The 26,261-nt window shown below is 46.7% G+C and overlaps 1 protein-coding gene across 8 annotated transcripts in view; it reads left to right on the top strand.

Moving 5' to 3' along the window:
- ADGRG2 (adhesion G protein-coupled receptor G2) overlaps nt 1–26,261 on the top strand; it is a 224,355-nt gene that overhangs the window by 149,328 nt on the left and 48,766 nt on the right. For 7 of the 8 annotated variants that reach the window (XM_029603355.1, XM_029603356.1, XM_029603357.1 and 4 more), the window contains 3 exons: nt 2,381–3,057; nt 5,904–6,096; nt 7,391–7,547. In XM_029603355.1, the coding sequence (XP_029459215.1) occupies nt 2,381–3,057; nt 5,904–6,096; nt 7,391–7,547 (1,027 nt within the window). The remainder of the gene's footprint in view (nt 1–2,380; nt 3,058–5,903; nt 6,097–7,390; nt 7,548–26,261) is intronic. The other variant, XM_029603353.1, reaches the window with a different exon arrangement.

The raw sequence follows: 26,261 nt of genomic DNA, 5'->3' as shown, positions 1-26,261 counted from the left end.
CAGTGCAACAGGGGGGCAAGCACAAGGCAGAAGGTTTGCCTAGGGTGCCTAATATCCTTGCCCCGGCCCTGCTCGCTAGTTAACAAGACTGTGGATGGGGGGTGGAGTAGATGAATCTCTGCAGAAGTGGACAGGGCCATGGGGCTGGATGAGATACATCCCAGGATACTGAGGTAGCTCAGAGATGTGCTGGTGAGTCCACTGAAAGACCTGTTCAAAAGATCCCTGGAAATGGGAGTGGTGCTGCAAGAGTGGAGAAGAGCGGTGGTGGTGGTCCCGCTTCACAAGAGTGGGAACAGAGAGAAGGTTGGAAACTACAGGCCGGTTAGCCTCATCTCGGTAGTGGGAAAATTAATGGAGGCTCTGCTGAAGGAAAGGATAATGAACTATCTGCAATCTGGTGGGTTGCTCGACCCAAGGCAGCATGGATTCACCAGGGGAAGGTCCTGTCAGACCTGTGCCAAGGTGGTAGCGTGGATTGCAAACTGGTTGACTGACAGGAGACAGCGTGTAATGGTAAATGGAACCTACTCTGAAGAAAGAATGAAGTTAAGAGGAGTGCCACGGGGATCAGTTTCGGTTCAATATCTTTGTGAAAGACCTGGCAGAAGGGATAGAAGATAAAGTTTGTCTATTTTCAGATGATACTAAGATCTGCAACAGAGCAGACATATCTGAAGGAGTAGAGAGAATGAAAAGTGATTTAAGAAAATTTGAAGAGTGGTCAAAGCTATGGCAGCTGGGATTCAGTGCCAAGAAGTGCAGAGCCATGTATCTGGGGTACAGCACTCCAAAAGAGCTGTATGTGATGGGCGGTGAAAGACTGATGTGCATGGACTGGGAGAGGGATCTTGGTATGTTAGTGTCTGATGATCTGAAGGCAGCGAAGCAATGTGAAAAGGTGATAGCTAAAACCAGAAGAATGCTGGGCTGCACAGAGAGAGGAATAACCAGTAAGAGAAAAGAGGTGATAATACCCCTGTACAGATCCTTGGTGAGGCCTCACCTGGAGTACTGCATTCAATACTGGTGCCCATATCTCAAAAAGGATAAAGACAGGATAGAGGTGGTCCAAACAAGAATGACCAAAATGATGAGGGGTGAGCACTGGAAGACTTGTGAGGAGAGGCTGAAGGATCTGAATATGTACGCCCTGGAAGAAAGAAGGTGCAGGGGAGATATGATACAAATCTTCAGATACCTGAAAGGTTTTAATGATGCACACTCAAACCTTTTCTGTGGGAAAGAAATCAATAGAACTAGAGGTCATGAAATGAAACTCCAGGGAGGATGACTCAGAACCAATGTCAGGAAATATTTCTTCATGGAGTGGGTGATGGATGCCTGGAATGCCCTTCCGGAAGAGGTGATGAAGTCGAAAACAGTGAAGGAATTCAAAGGGGCATGGGATAAACACCGTGGATCCCTAAAGACTAGAAGCTGGAAATAAAGAAAAGAGTACATGGGGATGACTTGCTGGTGTGACAGCTGCTGCCCTTAACAATTATGCCTTGATACTGTTAATGCAACTCCATCATTGGTCAACGATAGTGAGAAAAGGGGAACTGGATTCAGATAGCAACCAACAGGAACCCCGACTTTTACGGTTTGGGGAACAAATAAACATGGGGATAACTAGATGATGCAGAGTTTACTACCTTAATCCCTGAGCCTGATACTTTTGATGCAACTCCAACATTGCTCTCTGATTTCACAGCAACGGTTAAGGGAAATTGGTTTCAAACAGCATCCGAGGGCCCTGACTTTTACAATTAGGTAAGCTAATACGTGTGGGGATAACCAGCACAGTCCAGCAGATACTGGCATTTGGTTCTTTTCTGCAGTCAATTCTATGTTTCCAAGAAAACATCTCCTCTCTCCTCCAAATCCAAATGCCACAACAAATTCACATCTCATCTGCACATAACAGGCAGAAGCCTTCCACTATAGTAATCTCACAGTGGGCGCTACAGCACAGGGGTGGGCAATTCTGGTCCTCGAGGGCCACAAATCAGTTGGGTTTTCAGGATACCCCCTAATGAATATGCATGAGAGAGATTTACATGCACCCTGCCTCAGTTTATGCAAATACGTTTCATGCATATTCATTAGGGATATCTTGAAAACCTGACAGGTTTGTGGTCCTCGAGGACCAGAATTGCCCACCCCTGCTATAGCAAATGGATTGCTCCACTCTTGCACTTCCTATCTCAGGTCTTAGAGTAGGGCTAACTAGTGGAGATCCCAAAAGGTCTCTACATATAGTGTGGAACAAAGTTCATTTCTATTAACATTCTTGATTCCTCCATTGACTTGTTGTGTAAATTAAAATAAACACTAGCCTTAATAGATCACACTTGTTATGTTTAATTTCCCATAGTGATACAAGTCAAACACTAGAGAGCTGTGATTGCACTTCTGTGGGAACCACTGATTCTACAACTTCTTCAAGAAGACCTCCTTCCATTCAAGACAATACAAAAACTACCACCACTTTAGCTCCTCCTTCAAATGGTACCTCAGGTGACCATGCAAGCAATGTCACTGCATTAGCTTCTCCTTCCACTGGTACCTCAAGTAACCATCCCAGCATTGCCACTACATTAGCTCCTTTTTCCAATGGTACTTCAAATAACCATGCAAGCAATGCCTCTACATTAGCTCCTTCTTCAAATGGTACCTCAAGTAACCATCCCGGCACTGCCACTGTATTAGCTCCTTTTTCCACTGGCACCTCAAGTGACCATGCAAGCAATGTCACTCCATTAGCTCCTCTTTCCAATGGCACCTCAAGTGACCATGCAAGCAATGTCACTCCATTAGCTCCTCTTTCCAATGGTACCTCAAGTAACCATGCAAGCAATGCCACTACATTAGGTCCTTCTTCAAATGGTACCTCAATTAACCATCCCAGCACTGCTACTGCATTAGCTCCTCTTTCCAATGGTACCTCAAGTAACCATCCCAGCACTGCTACTGCATTAGCTCCTCTTTCCAATGGTACCTCAAGTAACCATCCCAGCACTGCCACCACCACACGAGCTCCTAACAGTGCAGGTAAATATGAATGGCTGTGAATTTTCTTTGTCACATATTAATGCAGAATTGGTGCTAATGCTAACCTTTCTTCTTATTGCAAACAGGTGGTACACTAAATACAAAAATATTTTCATCCACTCCTGTTTATTTTCTCATTCATATCCCCAGTGCATTCTGGGTTTAAGTTAACACGTTAAGTTAAGCTGATAGACGTAGAGCAATTTGCTTATGTTCTACAAGCAGCTCCTTGAGAGAAGAATGGACTTGCATGAACATGAATAATGAAAGGCTAGACTTGCAGATGATAATAAATGGGTCAAAGGCCCAGAAAGTGCTCTGAGTGTAAGTTTTATGGGTTTTGATTCCAGTCACTGACAGTAATGATTAGCTTCCAATCATTGGTTTAATAAAACTAATTCAATATTAACTTGAAATGTTGCTTCCAAATCTATTGAGTCAATAAAACAACCTGATATATTTTCATTAGTGCTCTTCCCCCCTGTGTATGTATGGATATTTACACTGTGAGTACATAAGATCAGGGAAAAAACAGAGAACCCTCAAGCTTTTTATAGCCCTGGGTTTCCTCAAATTTAGACCAGAAGTATGGAGCAGATATCAATTAAAAATCTCCAAACTATTAGTATTTGCTATTTAATATAATTGAGGTGATAACTCACTGAGAGAAATTCTTGTTTGTAGTTACAAAAGAGGATTGGGGGGGGGAGGGGTGGTGCAGTCTAGAGAGAAAGAGAATTCTGATAGAAATTCCCATTTAATTTAATGATACTGCATCTACAGGCTTTATGGCTCCTCATGCAGAATTCTGCAGAACCTTGTCTGGGTTTGATGTCAGCAGCAAAGTGAGATTCGTTCAAGAGGAATGTGCATTCATTTGCAAACAAAAAGAGAAATGCAATGTATCGCCCTCTGTTATGGTTGTGGGTATGTGGACCCTTGGCCCGAGGCACGAGTTGTTACAGCCTGTGGGGAGGAGCCCCACAGGTCTGCACTGTCAGGAGGCAAGTTAACGGCACAGCGGGGAGCTCTAGGCACAGCGGTGGAGAGGCTCCAGGGACCAGGAGCTAACCCCCGCAGGGTGGTAGGCTGTATGTGGTTCCTGGAGAGAGTCCCTGGAGAGAGAGAGAGGTGTCAGGTGAACCGTGGAGCGGTAGGTGCAGGGATAGTCAAGTAGGAGGTTCTCTGGGAGGTCAGCCCCAAGGGGGCGGAGCTGCAGCGTGGTGGACGTAGGTAAGAGACGTAGACCACCTACGGGGTAGGATAGTCTGGTCCTGAACCCAGCTGCTGACGTAGGTAGGAACCAGGAGAGCGGAGGTATTGTCAACGATGTAGCAAGAGACTGACCCGAGGAGCGGGACAGCTGATAGTCAGGAACAAGCTGGAGTCCAGCCCCGTGGAGCTGGGCGGGACTAGGTAGTTCTCTTGAATAGAAGCGCAACCCGAGGAGTTGGCAAGCGCAGCCAGTCTTGGCAAGGATACAGGCGCAGCCCCGAGGAGCGAGGAGAGCCAGACGAGGAACTCACAGGTTGACGTGGTGTTCCGATGGAAACCCAAGTAGCTGGAGCCAATGCAGAGTAGGACCCAAGAGGCACAGAGCCAGCCTGAGGAGCGGGGTAGGCCAGGGGAGCGAGTCCCCGAAGGAGCGCACACTGACCCCCGAGGAGCAGGTGCCAGACAGGGTCCAAGAGCGAGGCAGCAGGCGACGTCTCAGGAACATGCAGGAGTTCAGACCACGGATGGAACTTGTTGCCAAGTTGGGTTGCTGGGGCGCAGGTGGAGCTTAAATACGAGAGGCTGATGGCATCATCACAGAGGGACGCCCCCGAGGTTCCCGCCAAAGAGGCTTCGAAGGCAGGGCCTGTGACACGCGCGCACGCGCCTAGGAAGGCAGAGCATTGGAATAGGAAGTAGTGGTGTCCATGCTGCCGAGAGAAGTCCCGTGAAGCGCGGCGATGTAGACAGGCCCGCGCAGTGAGCAGCCCCGGGGAGGGCAGGAGAGCAGTGCAGGACATGAGTACTCGCGGTCGCAGCCGTCTGCGACCAACAGGCATAACACCCTCATTTTCTTTGCAAACAAAACAAAAAAAAAAATCCTGCCAAAATTCAGATTTTTTTTTCTTTTGTTTCAGGAACTAGTGTGAACTATTTCCCCAAACAAATATAAAACAGACAAACAAAAAAAAACAACCAGGAAAACAAAAGAAAGATGCCTAACAAATTGAAATTCAGCCAGAAACTGCCCCACCACAAAAGAAAGCTTTTGGCCTACACACTGTCATTCAGGTCACAATTCAGGAAAAGTAAGCTTTAATCTAAGACTAGACTGAAGAGTTTTAATTTAGTAAAACAAGAGGTAATAACTCAAGTGGCATGATTATGGGGACATCCTGCAATCTTGAAAAAATTGGCTAAAAATCCATTGATTAAGAAAGGAGAATATCACTAGGACTTCTTTAAAATTTAGCCCATCAAGCCCTTGCAATGCCAATGTTGCACAGCTCACCTGAGGAATGGTCGTGTATCTCTCGTGCTGAAAGTCCACTCTCCAATAAGCATTTTACCTGAAGACTTCTTTCCCTTTTATCTTAGGAGGTAGCTTAGCTGGGTTTAAAAAAGATTTGGACAAGTTCCTGGAGGAGAAGTCCATAAACTGCTATTAGTCAAGTTGACATAGGGAACAGCCACTGCTATTTCTGGCATCAGTAGCGTGGGATCCAGTTAATGTTTGGGTACTTGCCAGGTACTTGTAACCTGGATTGGCCACTGTTGGAAACAGGATGCTGGGCTTGATGGACCCTCTATCTGGCCCAGTATGGCAACTTCTTATGCTCTTATGTTCTTAGGTACTCTGGATGATATAAATAATTTGCTGAATTCCAACCTTAATGCCTCCATGGTCGAAATGATGGTGGCTACAATGGAATCCATGTTGAATGGAAGTAAACCTATAGACTCACAACTTGCAGGAAGTTTTGTGAATGTGGTCAACAATTTTCTAAATGTGTCATCGGATTTACTAGCCCCAGTGTCTAACCGGTAAGTTGTGTGCAAACTTATTTAAAAATACTTGATCGGGGTTTCCAAGCGGGGGAGAGCAAAGAATATATTGTTTCCTAATTACTGCTGAGCAGACCAAGGCACTGAAAGATAAGGATTTGTTTTACAACATTGTACCAATGGCCAGTGGTAGAGGGCCCTCAAGCAAAGATCTCTGGATTTGTCCTCACACTGCGCACACCACTAGACCACATCTTCTTGAAAGAGCACTGAGTGAACAAGGAGCCATATTTCCTAACTGAATTGCACAGTAATTCTCGCCATAGTCACAGCCCATCCTGTGCTCGCTTGCATAACTGTCAGTGATGTGCATTCATTTTCCAACAAAATTTAAAAAGCAGCAAAAGTCTATCAAACAAAAAAAAATCTTGCTGAAATTCTGGGTATTTTTTTAGTCTCCTTTTGTTTCAGAAATGGAAAAAAAAAACCAACCCTAATGCTACAGACTTTGAAAATTAGAACCACTATCCCTCCCAAAGCAAAATGAAGCAAGAGCTTTCTCCAGCTACTCCTGCCACACTGGGTCCCATCTTCAAAATGATGCTGGCCGCCCCTAAGGACAGCACTATTTTTTGTATGGCCATACAGCCACACAGCGTAGAGTCATCCATCCTTAAGAGCTACAAATAGGCCTGGTTTTCAGGATATCCACAATGAACGTGCATGAGATAGAGATGCACGCACCACCTCCATTATATGCAAATACACCTCATGCATGTTTATAGAGGATATCCTGGAAACCAGGCCTTTTGTGGCTCTAGAGGACCGGAGTAGATCATCCCTGGCATACAGCCGTACAACAAAATGGCGCCGACATTTTGAAGATGGGACCTGGTGGGGCAGAAGCAACTGAGGATCAATCCTGTCTCATTTCAGCTTGGGAGATGCCATAGAAGGGGATAAGAAGACTCTGGAGAGATTGGGGGATTAGGGAAGGAGGTGTTCAGTTTTTCAGTCCATGGCGCTTAGACTTTTTGGCAGTGGGGTGGCCCTTTCTTTGCCTTGTTCTTTTTGAATATTTAGGGGGTTTTTTGTTTGGGGTTTGTTTTTTTTTGCTTTGATGTTTATTTAATGTTGTTAACTGGAACAAACTAAAGGAAACATCAAATGAGATGAAAAACAAATAAAAACAAAAGAGAAGATGCATGTTTTCTCCCTGTGCAAACTCTTAATGGCTGTAAATGTTGCGTTCGTGGGAATGCTCTTTTCTGAGAGAAAATGGAAGAAATGCACATAGGGCAGTAACCACATTTTTTCTCTGGCCTTTTCACAGATTAATTGGAATTGTGGACACTGTTGGATTAAGACTGAATTTTTCAACTGAGTCTATAAACCTTACATCCTCGTCTCTAGCCCTGGCTGTGACCAAGGTCAATGCTTCCTCCTTCAGTCAAACATCCTTTGCTATTGAACCAACTCCTAATCTCCAGGTACCGTAAGCTGCTGCTGCGATTTTGACTTCCTTTATTATTTTTTTGATCTTCTTGCCTTTCTTTCTCTAGTTGTCTTGGTCACTTCCTTGCCCCATATGGTACGTTCAGGCCAAGTCCAGTGCACCCTAGGTGAAGCTTACAGCCTGGTGCCCCTTTCCACCCTCCAACCTCCCTACACACAATCTAAAATTATGCATTTATAACAAATTTCACATGAAAAAGGACATTCTGAGGTAAAAATATAATATACATGTTATTGTGATAGTTACATGCACTGCTGTAGTACACCAGAAAATTATGCAAAAAAAAAAAAAAGGCACTTGGAAGCCAGTATTAGGTCCATTGTAACATGTTGACTGTAGGCTTGGCCCTCCCGTACCAAAACAGCAGACAGCAACAATCCTACCTGTGAAAAGGCAGCACTGCAAATATTACACCAGACTCTAAAACACCAATACACCTCCTATTAGGAAAACAGAACAAACCAGGCTGCTATAGAGCCCTACAGAGAAACCTCATGCTAAGGGGTAGATTTTAAACATGCATGTGGACATCCATGTGTATGTCGTTCCCAGCATACGCACATGGATGCACCGATTTTATAACATGTCCATGTCCCCGTGTGCATGTTATAAAAAAAAAAGATACCTGTGGGCACATGTGCGGGCCGGTGGCGACTTGCACGCGCAAGGGGGGGGGGCAGATTTTATTTAAAAATGCACGGTGACATGAGTAAGCCTTTCCCCAGTTCTTCCCTAGCCCCCAACTTATCCTTCCTCCCTTTTCCCCTCTCCACTCTGTCCCCTAATACCCACTTATCTACTCACCTTTTTTTGTTTTATAACTTACTTCTTCTCAGGAGCTGAAGTAAGTTGTGTGCGCCAGCCAGCTGCTGGCGTGCGCTTCACCAGGAGAGCACATAAGAACATGCCATACTGGTCTATCAAGCCCTGGATCCTGTTTCCAACAGTAGCCAATCCAAGCCATAAGAACCTGGCAAGCACCTAATAGCTCTGTCCCGGCCAGCCCCACCCCCACCCCTTTTCAAAGACCCGGCACTTCCACGCATACAGGGAGATAACGCTTGTGGCTGGGCCGCTCTGAAAATGTGCTCGGCGTGCTCATGGCCCAACCACGCACATATCTCTGTGTTTTTACGCGTGCCAGGGTTTTAAAATTTACCTGTAAAAGAATACTTCATCACATTCACACATACAGAACACAGAAAGACCCTCACCAAATATAAAATAAAGAGATCATAAAGTATAAATAGAATTGTGCAGACAAAAACTGAACTGTAAACTGTAACAAGCCAGATTCTGTATGTTGTGCAACAATGGAAAAACAGAAACATCACCATTCTTCCTAAAACTTTTAACAAGAAAATCAGGAAATATAAAACATCAATCATACTAGCAAAATCATACTAATAGAAATAATAAATATTTCAGAACAGCTGACAAATTAGAATTATATGTAATAATTAGACTTGTACAAATTTTGAAAGCATTTCCAAACATCAATAAAATATTTCAAAACAGCAGACAAATAACATTCAATATGCTGTTCATGCCTGGGAACTTTTGATTTCCAGACTGAGCTTGTCATAGATTAGTGGGCGGTGGAGGTGGTGATGATGTACAAACTTTCTCTCTCACTTACACACTCGCTTACACACACACACACACATGCTCATAAATGCCAGCACTCTCTCTCTCCCATGTGCTCACACCCAGACACACATGCATGAGATCTCACACATAAACATACATAAACATACATGCCTTCTCACATAGTCACAAACACATATGCTCTTTTTTTTTCTCTCCCTATAATATACAGGCAGCAGCAGCTTTCTTCTTGGGACCCCCCACAGCATCGGGAGGCCTCCTCTCTTCCTTGTGGAGAGAATGCTGCTTCTCTCTTTGACCGCGCGGGCCAGGCTGCTGCTGCTGCTCCTTTCTTCAGCCGCAGCTGCAGTTCCTCATTTGGGCTGACTTACAAGAATGCAGTGATATTAGCATTTATTTATTTATTTAAAGTTTTTGTATACTGACATTCGTTTAGAAAACATCATATCGGTTTCCATAGAACAAAAAGTGGCCAACAGGGCTTTACATAGAACTGAATAAAAATAACTAATGAGGGGGGGCGGGGGGGGGAAAGGGGTAGAGGGAAGGGGCTTTACAATGAAACTGTTAAGAGAACTAGGAAGGGGGGGGGTAGGGGGATAAGGGAAACCAAGGTTATGTTGTACAAATAATTAGACACAAAGTGTACAATAGCTTTAAGATTATTAACCAGTTAGAAAAATGTTATGCTTACAAAGAAGCTAACCCATTGGTATGTAAGTTTAGGGGGGGGTGACATATATAACCTCCTGTGAAATCGAAAGACCTCTAAGTTCTTCATTTGCAATGGTGATCTGCAGCTCTCCTAATAGTATCTTACTAATAAAAATGTTTCTCTTTGCTGGCTGGCATTAAGTGCTTATTTCAGCTCCCACGACATTCTGGTACCCTGTGTGAGGCAGCTGCGGGGGGTCCCTCTTTGATGAGTAAGAGATTTTTCCTTTCCCTTAGCACAGGGAAACCTCTGTTCTAACACTACCCATGCTTAAGTAAATGCACACGATTTGGGCGCCTTGCAGTATGCTGAGAGATGTATTTGACTTTTAGATTTTAGGCATTCTTAGATTTACTTGCTATCTAGGGCTTGGGGGTCAACCAGTGTATATTTTATCTCTGACACATGGAGCAGACTTTCCTGATAGTTGCAGGGCAAGTATATAATTGGGTGAGCCTAAGCATACCTCAGGCACTCAAGGCAGGTGATTCCCTGAGCAGAACTCGACTAGCAAAGAGTTTGTCGCCATGGTGCTCGGAAGGAGCTCTTACAGAGAGGATATGGTTCACGTCCCTGGGAAGGGACATCCAGAGTGAATGAATGCTTGAGACTGATTAACTGGAGTGATTGTGTGTTTGTTGTCTGTTTTGCCAGAGTGTACAATAGCTTTAAATCTTGGGTAATATATGAATGGGCCGATCTTGTGTTTGATTTTTCTTCCTCCAGAAAGCTCTGGGTGACCAGAGTGGTCATGATAAGCTTATTGCATGGGGAGCAGGATTCTCCTCATGGAAGCTTGCTCGTGTTGGTAAGGAACTATTATCTTTGTAGGCTTGGTCCAAAGCCACCAAAGCTTGGTCCAAAGCTTCTTGAGGGGATAACGATGTTGCGCTGGAGGTGGATTCTTGGGTTGAGGTGGGGTTGATGCAACCCGCAGGCGAGGGCCTAAAGGTCCCCACCATCAGCAGGTGGAGTGAGCTGAAGCTAGAGGCCACTGGAGCTTCACCTATACCAGCCCATGTTCCCCTCAGGTTGAGCCTTTGGGTGCCGGGGCCGGCAGGACTTAAGCGGGAGAGATAGAACAGCAAGGGCAGATAGTTCAGCTCAGAGACAGCAGCCAGGAGGTGGCGTAGTATTATCCTGGACTGGTCCCAGTACAGGAACCCAAGCACCAAGGAACAAGGCTTGACTGAAGGTGCTTGAGCAGAGAAAGGCTGAAGACTTATGAGTCCAAGTCCAAAGGAGAGGAACAGAGGCATCACTGTCAAACTTGAATGAGGGCTGGCGGCAAATGGAAGGTGTAGCAAGCAATGTAGAACTTGGACCAAAGGAGTCTATAGTGTAGTCATCCGTAGCAATGGTTGGGGCACTGAGAAGGCAGGCGTGGTCAGGCATAGCAATGGTCAGGCTTGAAGAAGGCAGGCGTGATCGGACGTAGCAGAGGTCAGGCAAGGTCGGACGTAGCCGAGGTCAGGCTCGGAGAAGGCAGGCAATAGTTGGACATAGCAGAAGTCAACACCAGAAAATCAGTCGAAGTACAGACGAGAAGAACGAAGACACAGGAACTGGAAGACACTCAGGAACAAGGAACGAGGAAGCATGGAGGCAACAAGTACTCAGAACCAAACAGGGAACCGAGGAGACCTGTTGTAAAGGCAAAGCTTCAGTGCAGGTCTTGAGCTTATATACGCTGAAGGATCTGATGTCAGCATCCAGGTCTGCAGCCAGGTTCCTGCCATGGGACTTCTAAAGGTTTTACTGATGCGCGCGCACCTAGGGAGGGGCGCAGCACTGCTGGCGGCATCTCTCCGCGAACCACGCAGAGAGGCCCAACAGATGGAGGCATCCTGGCTGGAAGTTCCGGGAAGTGGAGTAGGGCTGGAGGCACTGGCAGGAGCCCTAGGTCAGAGCCAGCGGCCCACTGCCTTAAGCAATGGGGAGCTGGAGCCTGGAGGTTGCTTGGAAAGGTGAGAGGGCCGCACCACGGGGCTGCTGCGGGCGGAGAGCATAACAGTACCCCTCTTTTCGCCCCCCTCCTGGAGGTCTGGGTTTGCCCGGATGGGCACAATGGAAGTTTAAGAGGGTCTTATCCAAGATGTTCCGTGCAGGCTCCCAAGAATTTTCTTCAGGTCCGTAACCCTCCTAAGAGAGGAGGTACTCCCATCGGCGGCCTCTACGGCAGACATCTAGAACTTCATGGACTTTTTAAGTTGTATCTATTTCTGCCACCAATGGAGGTGGCTCGAGAACCCTCTGGGAAGGCCAGGATGGCACTACCGGCTTGAGCAACGATACGTGGAAAGTGTTATGTATGCCCAAAGAAGGAGGCAGCCGGAGCTGGTATGTCACGCGTCCAATGCATCGGGTAATCAAGAATGGTCCAATAAACCTCGGAATGAATCTTTGTGAAGGAATTCAGAGTCTAATATACTTGGTACTTAACCAGACTTTCTGGCCAGGAAGGAATTCAGGAGCTGCGCAGCGTCAACTGTCAGCAGTCTTCGTGGCCCGGGAAGCAGTTTGACATAGGCGGAGATTAGTCTGTTCCCATAATGTCTTAAGGGTATCTGCAGTAGCCTGTGCCACGGGGGACGGCACGGAGAGAGGTATGGGCAATGGTGGTCGAGGTTGTTTTCCATAGACTATTGAAAATGGAGATATTCCAGTAGCTGTGGCGATGTGAGAGTTGTGGGAGAACTCTGCCCAGGATAAGAAGTCTGACCAGTTGTCTTGTCAGTCATTAATATATGCACACAAGAATGCCTTCAAGGAGCGGTTCATCTGTTCAGCTTGCCAGTTGGCTTGGGAGTGATAGGCGGTTGTGAGGCTGATGTTAATACCAAATTTTCAGCAAAGACAGCGCCAATACCTGGTGACGAATTGAGGACCTCGATCATAGACGATTTCTACTGGTAAATCATGCAGTCTGAAAATGTGATGAAAAAATAATCGTGCTAACGGGTGCAGATGGTAGTCCCAAAAGGGGCACAAAACGGTCTATAGTAACCCATATCACAGTATTACCCTTAGAAGGAAGCAGATCCACAATAAAGTCTGTTGATAAGTGGGTCCACGGTTCTTCAGGTGCTGGAAACAGCTGTAAGAGTCCCCTTGGTCACCCGACCAGGGGTTTTTGTTGTGCGCAAATATTACAGGATTTGACACACGCCTTCGCGTCGGAGACTACAGTAAGCCACCGGAAGAACCTCTGGAGCAGTGCCATGGTTCGCACTTGTCCTGAGTGACCGACAACTTTGGAATCATGAACCCAACGGAGAACCCTTTCTCGGAGTTGTCGGGGCACCATGGCTTTTCCCATAGGAACTGGATGTGTAGCAGACAAGGAGATACAGGCTGGGTTAATGATGTGAGCTTGCTCTTCGGGGATATCTTTGGGTTCAAATGACCAGGATAACGCATCCGCTCGGAGGTTCTTATCAGCAGGGTGGTAGCGAAGCTCAAAATCGAACCTGGAAAAGAATAAGGCCCATCAGGTGTTTAGGCGCTGACTTAGACGTTCCAAATCTTTATGGTCCGTGAACACCATGAATTTGTGCTGTGCGCCTTCGAGCCAAGGGCGCCACTCTTCTAAGGCCAACTTCATGGTGAGTAGTTCGCGGTCCCCAATGCTGTAATTTCATTCTGCCGATGAAAATTTTCGAGAATAAAATGAACATGGAACTATGGTACCAGAAGTAGTTCGCTGGCTTAGGACGGCCCCAGTCCTTATGGTGGAGGCGTCCACCTCAACTTGGAATGGGCGAGTCGGATCAGGGTGGGGTAAACAGGATCCCTTTTGAAAGGCTTCTTTCAACTGCTGGAAGGTGGCTAAGGCTTTGGATGGCAAATTCCATATGTTCTGGCCCTTCCTGGTCAGGGCCGTCAGGGGAGCGGCTAATGTGCAATAATGAGAGGTGAAGTGCCAGTAATAGCTAAGAAACCCTAAGAAGCGCTGTAGCACTTTAAGTCCCACAGGCTGTGGCCAACCCCGGATCGCCTTTAATTTATCCGGGTCCATAGAGAAACCTTGTGGAGAAATTATATAGCCAAGGAATGGCAAACTGGACTTTTCAAATAAACATTTGTCCAGTTTCGCGAACAAATGATTTTCATGAAGACGTTGTAGTACCATACATGTCTGTCCCGGTGGGTATCAAGATCTTTTGAAAAAATGAGGATATCATCCAAATAAACCACGACTTTGGTGTACAGTAGATCTCTAAATGTTTCATTCATCATTTGCTGGAATACAGCAGGTGCATTGGAAAGGCCAAAAGGCATCACTAAGTATTCATAGTGACCATCTCTAGTATTAAAGGCAGTCTTCCAGATTTCATCGGGGTGGATTCTCACTAAATTATACGCCCCGCGTAAATCCAGCTTTGTAAAGATGGTAGCACCCTGAAGACGGTAGAAAAGGTCTGAAATCAATGGTAGGGGGTATTTATCCTTACAGGTGATAGCATTTAGACCGCAGTAGTCAATACACGGTCTAAGTGACCCATTTTTCTTGGTTACAAAAAAGAACCCTGCTCCGGTGGGTGATGTTGAGGGGCGGATAACCCCTTTTTTCAGATTCTCTCGAATATATTCGGTCATGGCTTTTGTCTCAGATAGCGACAAAGGGAAGGTGTGTCCATGAGGGGACGTGGTTCCAGGAAGAAGATTGATTGGACAATCAAACCTGCGAAAAGGCGGGAGAAGGTCAGCCTTCTGTTTGGAAAATACATCCTCATAGGTGGCGTATGGAGCAGGTATGCCAGAAGAGGTGATAACCAAAGGAATCGTTGCTGACAGAGTCACTTTCTGGTAACAGGCCGGACCCCACTCAACCAACTGTAGTAAAGTCCAGTAGAACTGAGGAGAGTGTTTCTATAGCCAAGGAAGTCCAAGCACTATGGGATGAATAAATTTATCCAATACTAGTAGCTCTAGTTCTTCAAGATGTAAGGCCCCTGTGCATAACTGGACAGGTTCCGTGGTCAGGGAGATGCGGCCGGGAAGCAGCTCTCCATATATAGAGGCAATACACAAGGTGGGAGCTAACAAGCGGGTTTTTATACCCAAAAGTTGCACAAGATCTTTGAGAATAAAATTTCCTCCTGCTTCGGAGTCTACCAGAGTGAGGACCGGAAAGGACCGGGAGTCCCAAATTAGTGTAACCGGAAATGAAAGTTGAGGGGCCAGAGAAGTTGCACCCAAGTTCAGGACCCCTTCTGAACTTGGGCCCTGGAGTTTCCCGGATGGATGGGGCAATTCTGTAGATGGTGGCCTGGTGCTCGGCAATAGACACAAGCCGGTTTGCCTTCACCGGAGGCGCTCTTCCGGTGTCAGTCACCCACGACCCAACTGCATGGGTTCCTCCACCCTGACCACTCTAGTGTCACTGGATGTGGAGTTTATGACGGGTGGTGAATGGGAACAAACCCGCGAGTGTCTCTTAGGCATCCGACTCTCCCAGTGAGGCTCTTGAAGACAGAGATCTATTCGGCCTGTCAAGTCTATAAGGTCCTCCAAGGAGGAAGGGAGCTCTCGAGCAGCCAACTAATCTTTTAATTGTGAGGAGAGACCATAAAGGTAAATGCCTCGAAGGCAATCCTCTTGCCAAGTGAGCTCAGTAACCAAAGTCAGAAACTCTATTGTATAATCAAAAAGACTTAATTGTCCCTGACAAAGATGGAGTAGACTGGTGCTTGCTACAACATGCCGTCCTGGATCGGCAAAGGTCCATTTGAAGACAGCCACAAATTGAACCAGCTCCCTCAACAGGGAGTCTGAGCATTCCAACAAGGGTGAAGCCCAGGCCAGGGCTTTCCCTTCAAGGCGAGATAAGATAAACAAGACTTGTTAAATCATCCTGGAAAATGGAGGGTTGCAGAGCGAATTGCATATAGCACTGGTTAATAAACCCTCTGCAGAGCTTGGAGTCACCATTGAAGCATGGAGGCGCTGGAAGAACCAACAAAGCTCAGGGCAATGATGAAGGTGGCTGTGGAGGAGGAGCCAGATCGCTGAGGAAGGCATCAACCCGGGCATGAAGACGGACCATGGATGAGGCCAATGCCTTCAGGAATTGCTGCTGTTCAAGCACCTTGGAAGCCAGGCCTGGGATGGCCTGGATGGCACACAGCTCCACCAAATCCATGGCCTTTGCAATCTGTTGTGCTGGAGGTGGATTCTTGGGCTGAGGTGGGGTTGACGCAACCCCCAGGCGAGGGCCTATGGGTCCCCACCGTCAACAGGTGGAGTGAGCTAAAGCTAGAGGCCACTGGAGCTTCACCTATACTAGCCCACATTCCCCTCGGGTTGAGCCTTTGGGTGCCGGGGCCGGCAGGACTTAGGCGGGCCTCAAGATAGAACAGCAAGGGCGGATAGTTCAGCTCAGAGACAGCAGCCAGCAGATAGCGTAGTATTATCCTGGACTGGTCCCAGTACATGAACCCAAGCACCAAGGAATGAGACTTGACTGAAGGTGCTTGAGCAGAGAAAGGCCGGAGCCTTAGGAGTCCAAGTCCAAAGGATAGGGACAGAGGCATCACTGTCAAACTCGAATGAGGGCTGGCAGCAAATGGAAGGTGTAGCAAACAAAGTAGAACTCTCGACACAAAGGAGTCTATAGCATAGTCATCCATAGCAATGGTCGGGGCACTGAGAATGCAAGCGTAGTCAGATGTAGCAATGGTCAAGGCACGGAGAAGGCAGGCGAGGTCAGGCATAGCAATGGTCGAGGCACGGAGAAGGCAGGCGTGGTCAGGCGCAGCAATGGTCAGGCTTGGAGAAGGCAGGCAAGGTCGGACATAGCAGAGGACAGGCTTGGAGAAGGCAGTCAAAGTCGGAAGTAGCAGAAGTCGGCACCAGGAGATCAGTCGAAGTACTGACGAGACGAACGAAGACATGGGAACTGGAAGACATTCAGGAACGAGGAAGCGCGGCGGCAACGAGTACTCAGAACCAAACAGGGAACCGAGGAGACCTGTTGGAAAGACAAAGCTTCAGTGCAGGGCTTGAGCTTATATACACTGAAGGATCTGACATCAGCATCCGGGTCCGCGGCCAAATTCCCACCACGGGCCCTTTAAAGGTTTTACTGATGTGCGCGCCTAGGGAGGGGCGCAGTGCTGCTGGTGGCATTTCTCCGTGAACCCCACGGAGAGGCCCGATGGATGGAGGCATCCTGGCTGGAAGTCCCGGGAAGTGGAGCAGGGCCAGAGGCGCTGGCAGGAGCCCGAGGTCAGAGCCAGCAGCCTACTGCTGCAAGCGACGGGGAGCTGGAGCCTGGAAGTTGCTTGGAAAGGTGAGAGGGCCGCACCGCGGGGCTGCCGCGGGCAGTGAGCGTAACAAACGGTCACTTGGGCAGCCACTTTTATGTGTCTTTCTCTCCTCCCTTCCTTTTTCATGTCTTAGAGGAGGGAGCGGGCTGTGAAAATCCCATGCCTGCAGTGACCGTGATGCTTAGTAGTCTGTGTAAGTGCTAATGTGTTGATGGATTTTAAAAGCTGTGTTCTGAGTACTATGTATGTGCTGCTGGTTTGTGCCAGCAGAGCAAACCTGTGTATATATAGAAATAGTGAGGTCGATATTCAAAAGTTATCTGTCTAAATGGCTAACCATCAACATTAAAAGCCATATAGGGCTAAATTCTCACCATGTAATGACTTATGCGGCTAGAATTTAGCCGCATAAGTCGAGGGCGTTCCGGAGGCGGGTGACAAGTGTGTCCAGGAGGAGCAGAGGTAGGGACATAAGTTATGTGGCTAACTCTGATATTTATTTATTTAAAAACTTTTCTATACCGTCATATAGTGATGTACCATCACAACGGTTTACAGATAGGCACGTATATAAGTTTGGATTGGTTTATAAATTATCTAGCAGGTGCCAAAAATTTTCAGTTACATAATTCAAATAATATCGCTATATGGAACATGGATTGGAAATTTCCATTTATGTGATTGATAGACTATCCACACATGAGATACTGTACTTTTCTTAAATTAATACTTAAGTATGAGAAAAAATAATAAAGAAAGCATATATGTTATTTGGTGACTTTTTAACTGTGTTTAGTAGTTCTTTTCTTGTTCATTAGAATTACTTACTCCCCCCTCTCATTTTGAAAAGCTTTTTTGAATAGCCATGTTTTAAAACTTTTTTTGAAGAGTTTTAGCTGGATATATTCAACGGCGCAACTGCACTGCTGAATATACCCTGCTAGCTAGCTGGTTATATATAACCAGCTAACTAGCACAGCCACACAGCAGCTGAATACTGACTTTGGTATATTGTGCCCAGAAACAATATGATCTGGCATGCATAAGTTATTTCCTGATTTGCAAAAAAAAAAAAAATCCTGGTTGATAGTCTGCAAAACTATACAGAAAAATTGGGCTTTGTCAGTCAAGTGGAATTGACCTGACCAATCAATTCCAGTTTTTTCATTCTGTCTCTGTGTCTTTCCCCATATCTTATCTTTAATACCAGTTCTCCTCCTTGCCAATTTTTCTTTCCCAACCTGTATATCTACAGCTAAACTCTCTATCCTTTTTGTCAAAGGGAAAAACTGCCAACATCATTATGCATAAGAAAAATAGATCTAACATAGTAATGATGGCAGATGAAGATCAAATGGTCTATCCAATCTACTCAGCAAGCTGTATATGATTGTAACTGCCACTATGTGCGGGTTACCCCCAAGTTTTCTGTTATGGGTAATAACTGCCACTCTGTGCAGGTTACCTCATGCCTAGTCACAGTATTAGGAAACAAAGTTAAAGAAGTTGCTACAAAATGTGGCTCATGGGGCCTTTCCACAAGCCACATAACTTACCCCCAACGCCGCCATTGCTGATTGTGGTAAGGATTCTGCATGACACTGCTCCCTGACCTCTCCTTAGGTGTGCACCCGATGGCTTGTCCTTTAAAGGGCCCACAGCCTCGGGGCACTGTGATGACATCACCAGTCCTCCTGTCCTTAAGGCTCCTGTGGAAGAGCCACTATTGCTTCAGGAATGGGTCTCCTGCTTTGCAGTGCATGTTATCTTGCATTCCAGTTCCTGTATTCCTGATTCCTCATCAAGCCTTGCCTCATCCTGCTTTGCCTTCCATCTGTGCCTCATCCAGCCTTGTCTTCTCCAGCCTGCCTCGACCAGCCTCCAGCCTTCTTCACTCAGCCTTCCTTGTCCAGTCTTGCCCTGTCCTGCCTATCTCATCCGGTGTCTGTGTGTCTAAATCCACCCTTGGCCTGACTCTCCAGATCTTGACCTCTTGCTTGGACCTGTCCATGATTGCCTGCCATCTGGACCTGACCCCTTGCTTGGATCTGATCATGATTTCCTGCCACCTGGACCTGACCCCTTGTTAAACCTGACCATGATTGCCTGCTGCTTGGAATGGTCTCCTTGTCTGGACCTGACCACTCTTGCTAGCTGCCTGCCCCAAACTTGGCCTGTTCCTGACACTGTTAGTCTGTTATCTGCCCTAACCCCAGTGTGTCTCTGGACTGTAGCTATCTTCTCCGCCCTAGGGTCCTGCCTAAGTCCTGCCAGCTGCCAGAACCCAAGGGCTCAATCTGCAAGGGAGGTGACTGGTAAAGGTGAAGCCCCATACTGACCCTCTACAGGGCACATTTGTCAGCTGCTGATGTAGGCCTCAAGGGTGTGTTCTCAAGGCTGCATCAATTTTGCCACAGTGCAAAGGGCTAACACACCCGCTACCCTTCACAGTTCACAGACCCATGAGCTCAGTGGACTTGTCTCAGGACTCCACCATCTCTGGACTGGCACTCCAGTTGAAGCAGGAGCAAGAGCAGCTACAAGATTTGACAAAACTCATGCAAGTCCTGGCTTCCCAATCTATGGTCACAGCACACACTCTGGCTCCTCCTGTCCGGTCCACTTCTGCCATGCCCCATCTGCCATTCCCATCCTGGTATGGGGGGATCCCAAAAAGTATCGAAGCTTCCTGAATCAATGCAAGATGCAATTTGAATTACAAACACCTCTCTTTCCCTCAGGCCAGATGAAAGTCACTTATATGCGCCCTAGCCTTGATCTCCCCCCTCTGGGAGCATGACGACCTGTTATTGGGGAATTTGGGCAATTTCCTGAGGCATTTCCAGCTGATGTTTGATGAACCTGGATGGATACCCTCCCTAGCTGTTGAACTACTCCAGATCTGGCAAGTCTCCAGGATTGTAGGTGAATATGCAGTTCACTTTCAGACGCTCACAGCTGAACTCCAATAGGGTGACGACAGCCTGATTGCCATTTTTCGTCAAGGGTTATCAGAGATAATCAAAGATGAGCTAGCCAGATGTAATCTACCAAACACCCTGCAGGACCTGATCAGCTTGTCCATATGCCTTGATCTTCATTTCCAGAAGAGATTCCTGTGAGAGAGACATGACTTGATGTCCAGTCCGTTTGGCTCCCAGTTTCCAGTGTCCCATTGTTAGCAGTGCCGCATTAAGGGGGGTGTTAGGGATGCTGCCGCACCCGGGCCCATAATTTTGGGGGCCCGCAATTGATGGGAAGTGGAAAACATTTTATATGTGCTGAATGTAACTGAAACTTGTGAAATCTAGCAGAAATGCTGCAACAGAAATAAACACAAACTTCTACTTACAAATTACAATACTTATTTACTTGACTATGTCACTGCATGTCTGATGCCATAAATTAGTGTTTTGATTCTGAATGTGTAGTTACTTCTGAAACTTATTGATCTTTTTTAGATAGTTGTAAGCATAAATTGTTTATAAATGAATCACCGACGACATGGATCAAACTGTTCGGCGCACTGTCAGTTGTTTGTTGGATCATCATTTTGGTGACGTACCACTGCCGAACTCTTAACAAGACGAAGATGAGCGAGCGACATACTCTTTATCAGCATCAGTCTGATTTTCATAAATGGAAGGCAGCGTAGAAAAGGGCCTCCAGTGCACAAAAACTCATGTCCAAGATACTGAAATTAACCGATATGTTTCATACACAGCAGTTTGTGTCTGAAAGAGGCATTGGCATAGGAAAAGAGGTGGGTGCTGCAAGAAGTGAAATGGAAACTTGTGTCCCTGAGACAGCACCTGTCCTGGTGGAACTAACAAGGGAGAAGAAGAAAATGTATTGTAATGATCTTGGTTTGTGGACGGACGACATGTCAGCCGCCATGCGCAATTGGTGGATAGAAAAAGGAAGCATAAAAACCTTAGTAAGAGTGGAGCTAGATGATTCAAGGGAAACAATGGCTTGCCATAAAACTTCCAATGTTATTTCTGGGGACTTAACCAATCCCAAATTTCAGGATATAGCATTTAGATCTGCATCACCTCTGCCCCTTATTCTGCCCTTGAGCTGATCCATTGGGATAGATGTTTTACTTACAATTGGAGAGAGAGTGTCTTCCAAAATCTTTTGTCCAGGGTTCAGTCTGCCTGCAGTGCCAAGTATGGATTCAGGCTCCACGTAGTTCAAATACTGATCGGGGATATCCACTGCTTGCCCCAGTCCCAGGTCGGCTTGGTATAACTCCTCCATGGGCAGTTGTTCAAAAAGCTCACACTTAGGAGGAGAAGGCATGGTAGGCGCTCCAAGGATCAATGATATTTCCTCGATCAGCAGTGCCGGCGTTTGCCCAGCGGCGTTCTCTGCTGCGATCACTTCTGGGGCTATTTTCAGGGTGGGAGAAAAAAAACCCTCGATCCATGGCTGCAGGTTTTCCAGCGATGGGGAGCTTGTACTAGCACCCCGCAGCTTAGCCTTACGCTTTGTGTGGGGCATCAGGAGTTCAGGAAAATAATAGAGGAAATCGCGGTAGAGAAGCTCTTCTTAACATTCCTCGTTGGCAGCCATCAAAGGTTTTGGCTAATGTTAATTCTATTTCTCAGTATGGAACAAAATTTGAAGTGGTGGACTTATGGCTTACTGCAGTGGAGAAAATTCAACACACTTTAGTTCAATCTGATTTGATTACATCAAAGAGGTTGGAAAATATTGAAAACTCTTTGAAGAGTTGTAACTTGCGAGTTTTGAATTTCCTGGTTATAAAATCTCTGCCCACTTCAGATTTCTTTAAAAGTTACCTTTCTCAAATATTAAAAATTCCTGAAACAGCAATGCCAGTGATTACTAAGTCATATTTTCTTCCTAAGTCTTATGGAACAGTAATAACAGACTCTCCTGAAGAAGCCTCATTGAATTTAACTCAACTTTTGGAACAATCGCAAGAGATGGTAGTTTCTAGAAGAGGAACTCCTTTGGTCACATTTGCTTTCCTCTCTGATCATAATGCTACGCTTCGATTTTTCTTTCGCAATTGTGATTCTATGTTCTATGGACAAAAGATATGGATTTTTCCAGATGTTACAAGATCAATCCAACGTCGGAGAAACAAATTTCTATCAATGCGAGATGAGTCTATCAAGGGGGGCTTATTTTATATTGCTGTATCCATGTAAATGCCAAGTTAAATATGGGAATGTTAACTGCCTCTTTTTTGAGCCCTCACAACTTCGTCCATTTCTGGATATGCACACCTAATAGTCTCATGAGGGTAGGCAACAGATGATTGTTGGGGTGTTATTGCATCTATTTCTTTTTACATATTTCAGTGTTATTTGCTCTTTATGTTCCTCTCCCCTCTTGTTTTCCTAGAGTCAGATACAGACTACTGTTGCACTTCCCGGCCCCATTGGTGCCGCAGCCGGCCTGCTCACCTGGCATGCCCATCTACCAGCTCCTCACTCGCAGTCTCCGCCAGCGCTGCACGTCCATGGCACCCCAGGCGTCTCCAGGCCCATCGAGGCCTTCCCTCTCACACTGCTCCTCGCGTCGGGGTTTGGCGTCCTCCATGGCATTGGCCCCGCCCCTAGTGCACGCATGCGGAACTCCTGGACATTTAAAGGGCATAACGAGGGAAATTCATTCGTGGCGCAGCCCGATGACATCACTTGAGCCCTGCATATAAGCAGGGCTCAGACTACTGCTATTCGCCTTGACAATCGGGTCGACACCGTTGGTATAGTGAGTTTGCCTTCATGTTCCAGTGTCTCCTGTTCCAGCGTCTCCCTGTTCCTGTGTCCTTCCCAGGTAGTACCTATCCGGACTGACTTCTTGGTACTGATCTCTGCCTGCCTGACCATTCTCTTGCCTGCCGCCTGGAACTGACCATTGTCTGCCTGACATTCTCTTGCCTACTGCCTGCCTGACTACTTACTGTTCACCGCCTGGAACCGACCCTCGCTTGCCACGACTACGCACGGACTGACTCTGGTATTTGACCCCCACTTTGGCTGACCTCTCTTGAACTGATACTCTGGCTTTGACCCTTGCGCTTCACTCGGACACTCTCTTCTGGCCCCCGGTGACCATTGGGCCTACATACTTGGATAACAACCACGGCTTCCACGTGGCTAGACCTGCAGGCGCTGCCTGTCTCATCCGGAGGACCTCTCTGAACTGTTGCATTCCCGAGGTCTCTGGAGCTTCCAGTTCTGGTCTAGCTCATCCACTCTGCATCATCTGCGCACCCTTGCTCGTGGTGGGCACACCCCTCCAGTACCTCTCCAGGAGACCACCGGAGGCCCACCTAAGTCCAGGCGGTCTGGGTACCCAAAGGCTCAACCTGCGGAAACCCCAGACTGTTATTGGTGAAGCTCCAGCTAGCCTCTATCTCCTTGTGTGCTCCGCCTCCTGGTGGCAGGTGCTCTCTGGGTCCAACCAGAGGGCCGTACCAATCCTGCACCAGGCCAAGGGTCCACCTCCAGTGCAACAACTACAATTTATCTTTTTTCTGTGTTGGATTATATTTTCTGTTGAATAATGACTATTTGATTGTAACTGTTTCTGATTATTCCTTTACATCATGATTGATGTATTCCTTGGTTGTCTTATTGTGAATGCAATCAAAAAGAAAATTAAAAAGAAAAAAGAAAAAAGAAGCATAGACTGACAACATAAGGATGCAGATTTTAGAAAACATGCAGTAGGTGCAGTGTCAGAGAAGTTTATGAGGCACTGTTCCGATGTGTATTTCATGAGAATTCATTCTCTTACTGGTGAGTAAATTAAGTGCACATGGTTCGTTACTTACCTACAACCAATCGTTTGTATTGTTTCACGTGCACATGGTTAGTTAACCGTCAAATGCATTCACCAGTGGCTTCAACAACTGGAAGAAGGGCGAGAAGATTTCCGGACACGAAAGCAGTGTGTCTCACCATGATGCAATGATTGCATTGACTTCACTTTGTCCAAGAAAGCAAAGAGGAAGGCGATCTATGATAGCCGTTAGGATAAACACAAAAATAGATGCCTGGATCTTTTTCAATTATTTATTCAAACAGAGACGTGCTCACAATTCGCCCAACTCAGGCCGAGTTTTGCGGCTCAAAAGCCGCTGCCTCAGGGGCTTCAACAATCCACAGTCGTAATTAGAACTTAGAGGTTAGATTCTCGTCCAATATACAATCAATGATTGTCAGCAATGCAAGAGTCAACTTTCACAGCAGTGCACAGCTTCAGGTCTCTGCTCAGTATGTCTGAGGGACTACAGCCCAGCCGGGTGCTTCCAGCTCACTACTGCCACCTCTGGTGGTCCAATATACTGTTTAATAAAAGAACTAGTGTGTGTCTGTCTCCAACTCTGAGCCTGACCAGTGGTCCCTCTCGGGATCTTCCCCCAGGGGCGTGGTCATCTACCACCGGCCCAAGGATCCACCCACAACTATCCCAAACAATAACACTTCCCTTCTTGGGATATATTAACTGTCAGGCCTCCATATGGACCCCAATAAATTAAAAGTCATACTGGAGTGGCCCTGGCCCATGGGCCTTAAGGTGCTGCAGCACTTCCTGGGGTTTGCAAAATACCATAGGCAATTTATCCATGATTACTCTTCCTTGGTAGCCCCATTCACAACCCTAACTAAAAAGGGCTTAGACACCAAGAATTGGACCATGGACACTATCCAAGCTTTCAAGCATCTCAAAGAGGAGTTCACCCGTGATCCGTGCCTACACCACCCAGATCCGTCCAAGCCATTCATCCTGGAGGTAGATGCATCCACCCTCAGGGTAGGCGCTGTCTTCCTATAGCATAACCATAATGGAACACTTGTAACCTGCTCCTACTTTTCGAAGAAATTATCTCTGGCACAGAAGAATTATGCCCTAGGAGATCGTAAGCTACTAGGAGAACTTTGGAAGAATGGTGACACCTGCTGGAAGGAGACAAGCACACAGTAACTTGGATCACAAAATCCTAGAATATCTAGTGCAAGCGCAGAGACTGAACCCCTGGCAAGCCCGCTGGTCATTGTTTTTCAGTTGGTTTCACTTTGAGTTGCAGTTCCATCCCGCTGAGAAGAACCAACCAGCTGATGCCCTCTCACATTCCTTTGATACTGAGTGCTCTCTGGAATCCCCATGGCATATCATAGACCCTGTGAAGATTATGGTGACTGCCGCCTTCACAGTCCCTACTGGGAAGACTGTGGTTTCCCAGCACCTACGATAGAAGGGCTCTTCAGTGGGCTCATGACTCCCACTTGGCAGGTCATCCAGGAATCCCCCGAGCCTTTGAATTAATCGTCTGACACTACTGATGGGCCCAGATAAAGACTGCCTGGACCTGTCTCAATGCTTGGACTTGACCACGATTGCCTGCTGCCTGGTTCTGAACTTTTGCCTGTAACTGACAACTCTTGTTACCTGCCTGCCCTGACCTTGGCCTGTTCTTGACACTGTTAGTCTGCTGCCTGCCCTGACCCCGCTGTGCCACTGGACTGTAGTTATCTTCTCTGCCTAGGGACCTGCCTAGGTCCTGCTTGCCGCCAGAACCCAAGGGCTCAACTTGCAGGGGAGGCAGCTGGTAAATGTGAAGCTCCAGACTGTCTCGCTCCAGGGCGCATTCACCAGCTGCTGGTGTAGGCCTCATGGGTATGCCCTCGAGGCTGCATTTAACTACGCCGCAGCATAAAGGGTTCAGACACCCGCTATCCATCTCAGAAATGTTATATATTTTACCCAGTCATAGAAGCAAACAGATATGAAGCAGCCCTTGAAACAGCAGATATGATCCTAGATCAGAGAGCTATAAATCTAGAAACTGTATGCTTAGAACAACTCCCACTGAAGTTATCTCTGCTATGAGACATCTCTCATGAAAAGGAAAAACAGTGAAAAAGATTTTGCTGGCATTTGTCCATACTATCATAGTTTAGCTCACAGCAAAATGCACTGTGCACTTTCTTGTGGAATCATTACATATTAGACTGGATACCTTTCGGGTTTCCGACCTATACAATAGTAGCTTTTAAAAAACCTTTGGGAACCTTAATACAGCGGCTCCCAGTCCTGCCCTGGAGGC

Source organism: Rhinatrema bivittatum, chromosome 5, assembly GCF_901001135.1.
Source record: "Rhinatrema bivittatum chromosome 5, aRhiBiv1.1, whole genome shotgun sequence".
In the NCBI taxonomy this organism is placed as follows: Eukaryota; Metazoa; Chordata; class Amphibia; order Gymnophiona; family Rhinatrematidae; genus Rhinatrema; species Rhinatrema bivittatum.
Note: the sequence above shows the minus strand (reverse complement) of the source record. Positions and strands in the feature narration are given on the sequence as shown.